Source organism: Patella vulgata, chromosome 1 (assembly GCF_932274485.2).
Source record: "Patella vulgata chromosome 1, xgPatVulg1.2, whole genome shotgun sequence".
NCBI lineage: Eukaryota > Metazoa > Mollusca > Gastropoda > Patellidae > Patella > Patella vulgata.
Window position 1 is genome coordinate 18,086,362 of NC_065879.2, and position 13,558 is coordinate 18,099,919.

Sequence of the window (13,558 nt, forward strand, 5' to 3'; positions counted from 1 at the left end):
ATTCCCCATTTTTCGTCACCCAAAGTTTGACGCCCTATAGCTACTTCTTTCATGGGGTGGGTTTAAAAAATTTATGCTCACGTGAACAAGCAACCTCCCAACATTTGGTACAAAAAATAAAAATGACTGGAATCGACTTGACAAAAACTAGGTAAAGGAAACAAGAACCCATGAAATTAACGTGTAATTTTCCTATTTTGGAGATAATTAACCGTAGTAGATAAAAAAAAAACCTAACAATTTATTTTCCTTTTCATTCATATGGTGTTTACTACCAGCCCTAAAATACATTAGTATCTGTTTTATAAAAATATCTTGAAAAAAAATACTTTCAAAGGCCTGTAATCGTTCATGGCGTCAACGGGAATTGACTTCTGCAGTTGTCCACGACCTTCCATTGGAGTTTCGACGTGCTCAATCTTCACAAACATATCCATTACTCTCAAATAGACATTATTTTAAATAAAATAATCCAACGAAAATGAAAAATTCACCTAAAAGTGAGATTCGAACCACCAACCGCATGACTTCCCCCGACCCACCCTCTCACCGAGTTGCTTGTCCCTGGGCCCCAAGGTCCATGTCGTGGGCCCTGTTCAGGGGGTTTGCCTAGGGCCTCTCTTATTCTAAATCCGGCCCTGACGGTGCAGCTGTCGGTGCCCGAGAGCTGTAGCTACCATACTACACTGTTCAATGTCACCCACTTCGACGCAATTAGGCTTCGTTGCCGTTAATATTTAAGCTTCCACATTTCTGTATTGTAGAAATCAGTGGATGTGTCCCAAAATGAATAGTGGAAACATGCTCTGAAATTAAACATTTTGTAGCCATTTTCGGTAACTTGTTTGAAAATGAAATCTTAAAGAGACAATACAACAAATATGTTAAAGGGACAATACGACAATACCAAATATACAATAAATACAAATACACACTTATATAGAGTACAACATGATACAAATAATGGCTATGGATATGATGAAAACGTATAAAAGTTAAAAATTTTATTTCTCTAATTAAATTCGCAAAAAAATGTATCACAAAAGCTTTTTTTTAGCACTTTTCAATAAGCTGTATATTTTAAGTATGTTGCATTCCGGTCATTTTTTTTACACCTATGGACACTATGTGCTTAGCACTTCAAAACCACCCAAAGAAATTCTACTTGCGACCATGAAAGAAAAAGTTACATTGTATCTTTTTCTGCACTATAAGGACAATGTGAATATGGTACCCTAAAACAAGTCCACACAAAATTAGTATGTACTGATTTTTTTTTTCAAATTAGTGCTGGGGTAGAAGTTGACCACCCGCTTTATCAGACAGGGTCAAAATTAGAAGGTTGCTATTCCACCATAGAATGCAGTCTGTGCTTTAAAAAGGTGATAAATACACATGTGAAAACCGCAATTTTACCCATAAAATGAATAATTCCTGTACAGTCCTTTAGAGCGACATCAGACTGTAACCACTTCAGCATGTTACCTCTTGCCCCTAGGGGGTGTCATACCATAAGTTTGATCAAAAACTTCCGACCCCCCCCATCTTAGCACTTTTTGCGATTTTTGAATGGTCTTCTCGTGGATACACTCTTAATCTGTTTTCAGTTTCTATTCCAATTCAATAAAACATTTAAAACATTTAATACATGTCTTGGCTTGATTCATTATTTACAATTTATTACGTTAATTGTGTATTTTAAATAATACAGTTCAAGAGATCAAAACATTTCCGAATTTATACATTCAACATTACACGTAGACCTAAATGTATTTTTCAAATACGTGTATAAACATTTATATGAAATATATTATAAACAGATATGCTATGACCAGAGTTGCCATTATCTTTGTTATTCGACTGGAAAACTCCTGTCATTCACTCTGTCGTTCGACTGATCCATCATTCACGTTGTCATTTCCGAGTCTGGAATTTGGGGTATAGGGGTAGCTCGGACCGGGGAGTAACATAGGCCAGGTGGCGTTAGTCTACCACTTCCGGTTTCGGAGTTATGACCCCCGAGCGAAGCCGGGCATTCTTCTAGTATATAAATAAATATATAAATAAATCATCTTCATGGTCATCATCATCGTCATCGTCACTATTTAACACCAATCATCGTCGCCTGACAATTACCTTATCTATTCAAAGCGCTTGTTTAGTTTTAAATACTTGTGAACTTTACTAAAACCACAGGAATCTGACCTTCTATCCGTATATATATGCATACACCAAGTCGTACCAGACAATATATAATAAAAAAGAACAGGAATGCAATGCCTGTTGAAAACTCGATCTTACCTGCTCTCGCTTCGGCTCGTTTTTTTTTCAACAATTCGTAATGTCAGGCAACCAAACTTCTGTCAATTCACTCAGATATGTTTTTTCTTCAATCTAGTTTTGATTTGCATAAATACTCCCAGAAAACGATATCATCGCCACTTGTTTCCAATATTTACATCGTTTTCGTCCATTTTCATTTTGTCACGACCGCCATGCGCTGACGTCACACAAATAGACGCATTCGACAGACCTCTTTTTTTTTGTTGCTGGGTTTCAGGGATTCTACAGATATTCGCCGAATATGTATAGACGTTTCACTGACGCATGAGACGACCCTACTCCTTATTATGTGTTAACCATTCGGCCATTTTAGTAGCTTTTCATGTAAGCAATTTTAAAATGGGAGCTAAAGAATAAAATTTGCCTATTTTTTTTAGTACCGTAGCTTTTCATGTAAGCAATTTTAAAATGGGAGCTATAGGATAAAATTTGCCTAATTTTTTTTTGTGATTTAAACAATGTTTTTTGGGTTTTTTTAAAATCAACTTCATAGGATTTTTTTTTATATAGGCCTATATATAAAGTTTTTTTTCCTTTTAAAATGCTGTTTGGTAAATCCAACAAACTACAAATGGTTCTGTTGAGGCCCTTCAAAATTGAATGGACAATTTATTTATTATAATTGTTTTGGTTTTTTTCTTAAATAGTAGGCCTACTTAGCCTATGCAGAATTGAAATTTTTACATTAGTTTTAATTGTTTCTAAAATACGAAATGTTAAATCAGATGAACTAAAAATTATATTGATATCACATAATATTGTATTTATAAATATTTTTTCAATAACAAGACCTGTCACAGCTTGTGTTACTCTGCCAAAGCCCTTTGAAGTTGATTTTTAAAAAAAAAAAACATTGTTTAAATCACAAAAATTAGGCAAATTTTATCCTATAGCTCCCATTTTAAAATTGCTTACATGAAAAGCTACGGTACTAAAAAAAATTAGGCAAATTTTATTCTTTAGCTCCCATTTTAAAATTGCTTACATGAAAAGCTACTAAAATGGCCGAATGGTTAACACATAATAAGGAGTAGGGTCGTCTCATGCGTCAGTGAAACGTCTATACATATTCGGCGAATATCGGTAGAATCCCTCAACCCCAGCACCAAAAAAAAACGAGGTCTGTCGAATGCGTCTATTTGTGTGACGTTAGCGCATGGCGGTCGTGACAAAATGAAAATGGACGAAAACGATGTAAATATTGGAAACAAGTGGCGATGATATCGTTTTGTGGGAGTATTTATGCAAATCAAAACGACTAGATTGAAGAAAAAATATATCTGAGTGAATTGACAGAAGTTTGGTTGCCTGACATTACGTATTGTTGAAAAAAAAACGAGCCGAAGCGAGAGCAGGTAAGATCGAGTTTTCAACAGGCATTGCATTCCTGTTCTTTTTTATTATATATTGTCTGGTACGACATGTGCTAAAACTCACTTTGTTGAACGGGTTACTTTCGTTGGTATCGCCATATAGGAACGCTTTTGTATTTATGGATTTAAATGGGAGGGTATTTAATGTTGAGATACGCTGAGACGAATAATTTGGGCAGTGCAGAAAATATTGTCGCTGTCTTCTTGAGTATGACCACAACTGCATGTCGGGTTATGTGAAATATGCATTAAAAATCTATGGAAGTTTGGAGCACTTTTACAATTACTAAGTCTGGAATGTATATTCTGAAATTTACGTTCTCCATAGTAACATCTTACTGACATCAATAAATACAAAAATATGACTAAGTCGACAAGACGGTATACAAGCCAAAATGCAAGTCGAAAATAAGAAATTAGGAAAAAAAAACAAGGGGCGCTATTATCGCAGTGTATTATTTCTTAATTTCCTATTTTCGAGTCGATTTTGGCTTGTACAGCGTTGCTGTCGCCGTCGCCTCACATGTTGTCGTAACTGCTACTTTTCGACTTTCGTGTTTTGGAGGGCGAAAAGTAGATATTAAGAATGGTAGGCTTCTATAGTTAGGCGTTTGTATATATGATTGTATACTTGACACATGTACGACCTGAATGGCTGAATGGCCGGTAACCAAATATGTTATTGTGAGTGTTAAACGACATCGTAATTATTTTATATTTTGCAAAAAAAAACAAACAACAAAAAACAAAACAAAAAAACACAAGCCGTGATTGCCATTACTACAATACGGATTACTAAATATACTTTGTGTTCAATTTTATATTTTAATACTGAAGACAGGACCGGACTATAAATGAACAAGGCGGATCCTTTTGGCTTATATTGAGCAATTAGTGCAACGTGTTACAGTTGAAAGTTCCAAAGCATTTTCACATTCCATGTCCGATAAATTTAATCATCATGCAACTACTGATTGGTGGGTCGTCGAAACATTTAGATGCATACATCACAACACCGTGGTTTAGACAACTTGCAATTGAACTAATTTTATTGTTGTACACATAATGAAAGAAACTGTGTTATTTCACAGCTGAATTGTATGGTAAGAACCGTAGAACCACCTTGTAGGGAATAACTTTTAAACTTTAACACCCTATACACACTCTGCCAGCGGCATCTTTGACCCACACTCACTTAAACCAAACTTTAAATCTTTCAACGGTTTAACAAGAAGGTGCTAAATATTTCCATTTAAATAAATACCAAAAGCAATTCGAAAAATAAACTCTAAGTAAAGGAACCATCTCAGTGAATAAAGCTATTAATATGCCGTTAACCCGTGAGGCAAACCGAATGGTGTTTTATAGTAAATTAGACGAATAAAACATATAGATGACATTAAAAATTGGATGACTTCAAACTTTCTTAAATTAAACGATGACAAAACTGAATATCTACAAATTGGTTCTAAAAATGTGCTTAGTAAAGTTGACTCTGATCCTTCAATTCGTGTGTGTAAAACTGTTATATCCCCATCACTAACTGCAAGAAACATAGGAGCCATCTTTGACTCACATTTTACAATGGAAAATCATGTTAATAATATTTGTAAGAATGGCTATTATAATCTGCGCAATATCAGCAGAATACGTAAATATTTATCTGTTGATGCTACTAGAACTTTAATTCAATCTCTTGTGATTTCACGTCTTGATTGTTTGAACTCCTTGTTAACTGGTCTACCGGATAAGCTAATTTCAAAACTACAAAAACTGCAAAATTCCGCAGCACGTCTGGTTACTGGTGTAGGTTATCATGAGCACATAACTCCAATTCTTTACACCCTTCATTGGCTTCCTGTATCATTCAGAATTGATTTTAAAATATTGTTAATTACATACAAATGTCTCAGTGGTTTTGCACCCCCATACTTATCTGAATTGATACAAATCCGCACTTCGGTGAGAAACACAAGATCCTCTAATGACGATTTACAGTTAGTACAACCTCGAGCCAGACTAGCATCCTATGGCGAGAGGGCCTTTTCATTTTATGCACCGTTAATTTGGAATAAATTACCTTATCTTATTCGGAAATCACCTTCCATCATTACATTCAAATCGCACTTGAAAACTCATTTATTCAAACAGGCTTTTTACTGATTTTACACATTTGACTGTTTTATGGGTAGTTTTTAAAAAATTTATGTCATTTTTACATTGTCTCTCTCTTCTTACTTTTTTATTTAGGAACTTCTTTTTTATTATAAATTGAATTTTTAGGAACTTCTTTTTATTATAAATTGTATTTTACTTTGTTATTGTTAAGTGCATCTGAACACTTTGGTGACAGATGCGCTATATAAATGTATTAAATAATAAATAAAATAATAATATAACGTTGCCATCTCGACCCTGATGCCCATGAACACAAATGACGAGTTTAAGACAAACCAATGGCGGAATGGAATTGATTAATGGAATGAAATATTTATTATGTATGGACACTAAGTTTTCTGGTTAGACTTTAGCCTAAAAAAACATGCTGATTACAATTTTGGCAGTCATATATGAATGGCTCAAAAACTGGTTATATTTCTTTAACTTTTGGTATACTTAAATTCGGGCTATTATTTATGGTAGAAAGATATAATAAAATGACCTAAAGCTTTAAAACATATTTTTAAATATGTTGATGTACCCTAAATTGAATTTGAAGCACCAAGGATAAATAAATAAAAATAGCTATAATGCATGATTTTACGTTTTGCTGCATTGGAAAAAACATATCAGTAACGCTTTTTCAACAAGCAATTGTAGAGCGTCAAATCACAATGTTATTGTACTGTTTTAAACTGTAATTGTATTCATTCATGTAAAACATTACAATTTTATAATAAAATGTATAAAACACCGAGTTCGAGATTCAAATCACAAATCCGTCCAGTCATCTAGTTTTGGATTTGGGGAAATTCATTCTCCTTTTCCCATAAATACAGATTGCCGTATTATTTAATAATCAAACCAAACAGCATGTATTATGTAATCAAAGAAATCTTGTATCCGCCATATGTAATATTGTCACGTGACATTGTTATGTTTTGTTTCGCTTGGGAAGCATTTTTTATACACAATAGAACTCCAGTGTAGTAAGCCATAACTATGAAGAATATCATGTCCCAAATAAATAATCTAATTTGTAGATCTGCAATTGGTCACATGATGGTCCGAACATTATTTGTATGGCTCTATTTGTTGACAGCAAATACCGCTAATAATTATCTTGAATAAACAATCAGCATTGATGTTACTAGTGAATTACCCACAGTTCTGTGCAAAACGCGCTTAAAGCTCGCCGTAACAGTCCGTTTCATTGGCTAATTTCTCACACCATTCAGAACACGTCAACTCTTCCAGATCCAAGTGTAGTAAAGACAAAACGAAATTTTGAACTATAAAAACGAAACGAAATAGGATCTGTGTTTTAATCAGATTGATGCAGGGCTCGAAGATGGGGCCCACAGGCTCGCGAACCAAGGTCTTACTATTTGATAAAGGGTCTCATAACCGGAAACGTTATAAAGATGAATAAACCTAAGCCTGTTTTTTATAGTGCTGTTGAGCGGATGTTCAATATCAATTATCTTCATAATTAATTAGTGAACCGTATTTCTGTATTTTAGTAGTGATGGTGGAACAGTTAGTTCTATACTGGTCATAAACGGAGTGGCAGAAAAAGATTATCATAGAACATTTAATTGTTTGTTAGAGACCCCTGCCAGGAGCAAGAATTTTTCCATTCATATATCTCCTCCAGGTAAAAAAGAGTATTTTTGTTTGAAACAAAAATGAGGTGGGATTAAACGTCCTACTTGTCTGCAACAATTAAATAAAATGAAATGCGGTTTAACCTCCAACTGTTCTGTTCCGACTGGGCGAATGAACACAGAGTCTGCAACAAACGAATACGAAAACGACCTTTTACAGTGGACTAAATCATAAATCTGATGATGAGAGCCCTTTACCGTGAACTAAATCATTTATCTGATGGTAATTAGTACCCTTTATTTACCGAGAACTAAATCATAAATCTGATGATAATGAGAGTCCTTCACCATGGACTAAATCATTTATCTGATGATAATGAGAGCTATTTACCTTGGACTAAATCATTTATCTGATGATAATGAGATCCTTTACGGTGAACTAAATCATTTATCTGATGATAGTGAGATTCCTTTATCGTGGACTAAATCATTCACCTGATGATAATGAGATTCTTTTATCGTGGACTAAATTATTTATCTGATGATAATGAGAGTCCTTCACCGTGGACTAAATCATTATCTGATGACAATGAGATTCCTTTATCGTGGACTAAATCATTTACCTGATGATAATGAGATTCTTTTATCGTGGACTAAATTATTTATCTGATGATAATGAGAGTCATTTACGGCGAACTAAATCATTTATCTGGTGATCATGAGAGTCCTTTGCCGTGGACTAAATCATTTATCTGGTGATCATGAGAGTCCTTTCCCGTGGACTAAATCATTTATCTGATGATAATGAGAGCCCTTTATTGTGGACTAAATCATTTATCTGATGATAATGAGATTCCTTTACCGTGGAATAAATGCTATTATATAGCTCACAATGATCACTGCCCTTTAACGTGGAATAATAATATTTGCATTACTTCTTTGTTTGTAGTTACAATACCGGATCGCAGATTATATTTCCTTTATCTGTTTCTGCTGTTTCCCCTGATACTGATAGTTGGTATCCTTATGAACTGTTTATTTGGGGCCCGCATCAAATACTGGTATAAAACCAAATGTCCCTGCTCAGCCTATTCTCTCGATAAAGGTAGTGTATAATTTAACACTTATTCGATATGTATTTTTATCAGGGCAAAAAAGGGGAAAACATACGGTCACCCAGACATTTTTCTCGTTTCCAAATCGACTTTTGGTTGCTTTTCTGCAGACATTGAAAATATTGGTATTATAACAGTCCGAAATTGAAATGACATCACAAAGGCTATAGACGTAGTTTATTAAAATATTAATTTATTAGTTCCTTTAGTTCTACGCAATCTTTTCCCACAAACTCCACGAAAAAGAGGAAAATGATTTTTCAACCGATCAATCCTATTGTACGTTGAAAAGTAAACGTAAGCACAGGCATTTTTTTTATTTAACCTTAACATATATGAATAGAATACGACAATGTTTTGGAAATACTCTCCATTTGAGATTACAAAAATTAACAGCTCCAAATACATATTAAGATTAACTGGTAAACAAAATCAAACACAGTGACTGCAACCAAAGGGATATTTTATCACATAGAATGTTCCTGTGGGATTTGTTACACCGGGGAGACAAAACGCCCATTAAATAAAAGGCTAGATACACCACAAATCGAAAGCAGCAACCAACAACTCGACTGTAGCTGAACACTGAAAAACCCAACCCCCGCCACAGAGTTCAATTGTGAAATGTTAAAACGCTATGCAGAATTATCAGCAACAAGACGACACGCCGACTACATGATGCCATTCAAATTCAAAGACAACTTTACTACATTATTAGGCTTAGCATAATACATTCTATTAATATCAATAATTAATATTTAATAATAGTCTCATCACTAGTCAAGATTAATAATCTAAATTTTGTACATGATTACAATAGTCTCTTTTAAAAATAGTATTTAATAATTGTTTTCTTCTCTTTTTTTCCTTTTTTTTTGCCTTTCAGCGCATTAGTTCTGTAAAATGTTTTTGTTATTGAAAGTTAATAAACCCAATAGTCCAAATTCTGCCTTGCTAATAGAAAGCCCCATTTCCCTTTAATAGGTGGTTGATATGATTTGAATCTGAAGGAATCCCAATAGTATCCAGTGTAAATACTACTCACTGATTTCATTATTTGGCCTTCAGTGGACCATTGATGGTTTGTGGAGTCATTGTTCTAATGCTTTCTGCATATATGTGAAATCACGTTACATCTACATGCCTGTATCAACATTTTTCATTGATAATATTAATTAAATTTCATCTTCTTTCAGGGTGATGTGATTATTAAACCTGATCAAATCATTGGCAATAGTCCACAGCAAGTTATCCTTTAATGTAGTTGTTTTATTTTCAGATAACGTGACAATCTGATTAAAATACAAATCTATATTTCGTTTCGTTTTTTTATACTTTCGATGGCCTAAACTACATGAAGATCTGACAAGTTATAGCGATAGGTCACGTCAGGGGCCAAAAGACCGACTTATGACCTTATGACGTCAGACGTTTGATTAACCAATCAGCATTGATGTTACTAGTGGATTACCCACAGTTACGTGAAAACCACGCCTAAAGCTCGCCGTAACAGACCGTTTCATTGGCTTATCCCTGACACCATTCAGAACACGAGTTAAATAACAACTCTTCCAGATCCAAGTGTAGTAAAGACAAGTAAAACGAAATTTTGAACTATAAAAACGAAACGAAATAGGATCTGTGTTTTAACCAGATTGGGTAACGTGGTATATATGGGGTGTTCTTACTTTCCCAGCAGCTATTGTTTTCCAGGTAAAATCATTGTCCACTACTAATTAGGATAACAATGGTGTTAAAACTATAGTCTTTTTCATATCCATATTAACCACTTTACCTAAATGTCTTTTTCATATCCATATTAACCACTTTACATAAATTTCTTTTTCATATCAATATTAACCACTTTACATAAAAGTTCTTTTATTAACAAATTTAGCATGTAAATATATATTTTTCATATCAATATTAACTCATTTACATACAAGTTATTTTATTAACAAATTTAGTATTGTACATGTATATTTAAAATCCGACTAAATGTGATATCGAATTTCCGTATTCATATAAAGTCGTCAAACCAGTTAATAATCTTTGTTTGTCATCATGTATTCTTCTGTTTAATTCTATTTATTTTATTTTCTTTGGACGTGAAACGCCTCCATTTCCATATTGTAAAATTTGTATCTCTGCGTAATCCTGTTCTGACTTTAGTAGTTCTATGAATCTAAAAATATTCGGATGGTTTGACGATACTTTCTTTAACTTTGAATGCCAACCTTCAACATTGTTGGTTGTTCTTGTACCTTCAGTATAGAAATGGTTCCATAAACCTATATCTACACCTTCGACCCACTGTTCTATAATATAGTCTGCAAATTCGCGAACCCCAGGAATGTCCATTTTATAATTATCATAAACTTGGCTTCGAGTACCTCTCAAGTTTGGAACGAATCTAACGTTTACCTGTGCATTAGTCATTTTGGAATGACATACAATTTGAACTTTCAACTATTTAATAAACTTTTATCATAAACAGTGTTCATCGTAATTAAGTATAAAAATAACCTGACATATGAACGAAAAATAAGACAGTGATTTATAGTTCACACATGTCATAGGTTAAATTGAACTGTTCATGCAATAATTACAACAGAGTATAACTCACTAATCTATAACTAATCCCCAATCCGCTTAATTAGTAAGGTTAAACTGCTGGGAAAGTGAGAACAAACGGTATATATCATATTGGATGTTGTTATTAGCATTACCTTTATCAACCTTGATCACTTTCAATAATTACATAACTTACTCTGGTTGGTTAGCATTAACCAGGTATTATTGTTAAAATGTATAGCCCTATATTTTCTTGTCATATTTCAGATTTTATCATTGCTTGATAACGACTAGATAATCCTAGTGCAAACGTCGCTCAGTAATAAACAGTAATGATATTCCATAAAATTATGTCTTGCCTATTCCCAGAAGCTAAAAACGTTGAGATATAGAGAATCTCCTACCAGTCTTTTTTCATATCAAAAAATATCAACAAAAGTTGATAAAGTAGCCTCGTTTATATTTTACTTTATCAACGAGTGTTGATATTCTTTGATATAAAAAAAAGACGAGTAGGAGATTTTATTTATCACCCAATCCCTTCTTACATGCACAAATAGATAAATATAATTATTTGCTGTAGATTTCACTTTTACTGAACATTACGACGTAGTGGTACATCAATTCAACCATTCCAAAGTCCTTTATATTGACCCAGTGTTTCCATCAAGGTCAATTGAATAACAATAGTTCATTTTTAATAAAAAAAATAGTTACTTTTAATAAGAAATGAACTGTTCTTTGAAAATAAAATAAAGTAGTTCCTTTTTAACTGACCAATCAATTAGATTATGAAATATATCACACAAGCGATATCTACTGTAGAATGTATTATTAGGTGATAAATACTGATGTGCTTGTGTTTAGTTACGATTAGTTGCCTTTAGTTTCACCTGGCAGACTTAATTTCATTATTAATGCATGTAGCATCTTGAAAATAAGTTAATTGTATACTATTAGAACTTCTTAAACATACGCAGCCAACTCTAGTGAAACAACTTTACTTTTATCTGCAAATATTGTCAATAAATTAAATCAAGTGATGTTTTTATCAAAATTTATACGGATATCCATAATTAGGTGTAACTAATATCAGGTTAGTACTTTGATTGACTGTTGTACACGACGTCCCACCTTTATGACGTCAAGGATTTCAAATTTACAATGCCGAAGAACCAGGCTGTTATTGCCTCGATTTAAACAGACGTGATTTGTACCATTATTGTAATTGAATGTGGCAGACATGTTATGATGACCGATGTGATCCTCGTTGGAGGTTTCTTATCTAGCCTACTCCCAGTTCAATTACTAAATTCCACTGAAACAATTTACAAAATTATGGTTTAATTTATTTTAGATGGTGTTTACCAGATTAATTCTTGTAATTGTTCATTTTAGATGGTGTTCACCAGATTAATTCTTGTAATTATTTATTTTAGATGGTTTTGAGAATGATATTTTGATAGTTAGAAGTGATAAAGATAGGGCTTTTGTTGAGGATCATGTAAAAAAACACATAAAGGGCTATAAGGTATTTGATAAAGACAGTGTTCAGCTAGGACAAAGTGAGTAGCACTCCACAAACTATAACTATTAAAGTAAATAGGGACTCAATGATTAGGGCGTTGGTTCACTATCCAGAAGGAGGGGGGCGGGGCACGGTGGCTCGCTAACCTGGCGGTTCCGTGTTCGATTGCTGAGTTGGCCAAGAAAGTTGATCAGTGGTGTAGGACACTGGCAAGGGACAACGTATAATCGTTCCGATGGGACAAAAAACTGAGGTCCCGTATACACATTGGTATGCACCTTAAGGAACCCTTGACAGTTGGAATTTAAAATAAGAGTAGGCTCTTTAACAAGGGGTTCCCGGGTTAGCTCTGGTATTGACCGAGTACGATCCCCAGATTTTCCTAGTGTGTGGTCCCTTAGTCACCAGCATAGCATACATCCTTCCACGTTTAAAGAACCCGGCGCTTAAAGAAACTATGGATGATATTTTAATCGATTAGAAATGACCACTTGACCACTCAATCTCTGTTATACTAAAAAAAACAAATTATTTAAAAAGTTTTATTGAACGTAGGAATCGTTGAATAGATTTTTATTATTGCTCTCCTAAGTAATGTCCCGATGCGCCATTTGCATTTGGCGGGGGAGGGGTGGGGATTTGATGGCCGAATAGTTAGCGTGTGCGCGTTGTATCATAAGGGGTGTCTCACGACTTATTACATTTATCAGGTATGCAAGCCTGATAAACGTAACTGACATTCATAAATAATAATGGGTAATCATGTATGCGTATGACATATCCTTTAACGAAGCAATCGGATTAAAATGCAGATCTATATTTCGTTTCGTTTTTTTATACTTTCAATGGCCTCTACTA

The 13,558-nt window shown here is 33.9% G+C and overlaps 1 protein-coding gene across 2 annotated transcripts in view; it reads left to right on the top strand.

Moving 5' to 3' along the window:
- LOC126808902 (galactose-3-O-sulfotransferase 4) overlaps positions 1 to 13,558 on the top strand; it is a 36,631-nt gene that overhangs the window by 15,191 nt on the left and 7,882 nt on the right. For both annotated transcript variants that reach the window (XM_050533963.2, XM_050533962.1), the window contains exons 5-7: positions 7,400 to 7,533; positions 8,433 to 8,588; positions 12,612 to 12,737. Coding sequence is in view for 1 of the 2 variants with exons in the window: in XM_050533962.1 (XP_050389919.1) it covers positions 7,400 to 7,533; positions 8,433 to 8,588; positions 12,612 to 12,737 (416 nt within the window). In the remaining variant the exon portion in view is untranslated. The remainder of the gene's footprint in view (positions 1 to 7,399; positions 7,534 to 8,432; positions 8,589 to 12,611; positions 12,738 to 13,558) is intronic.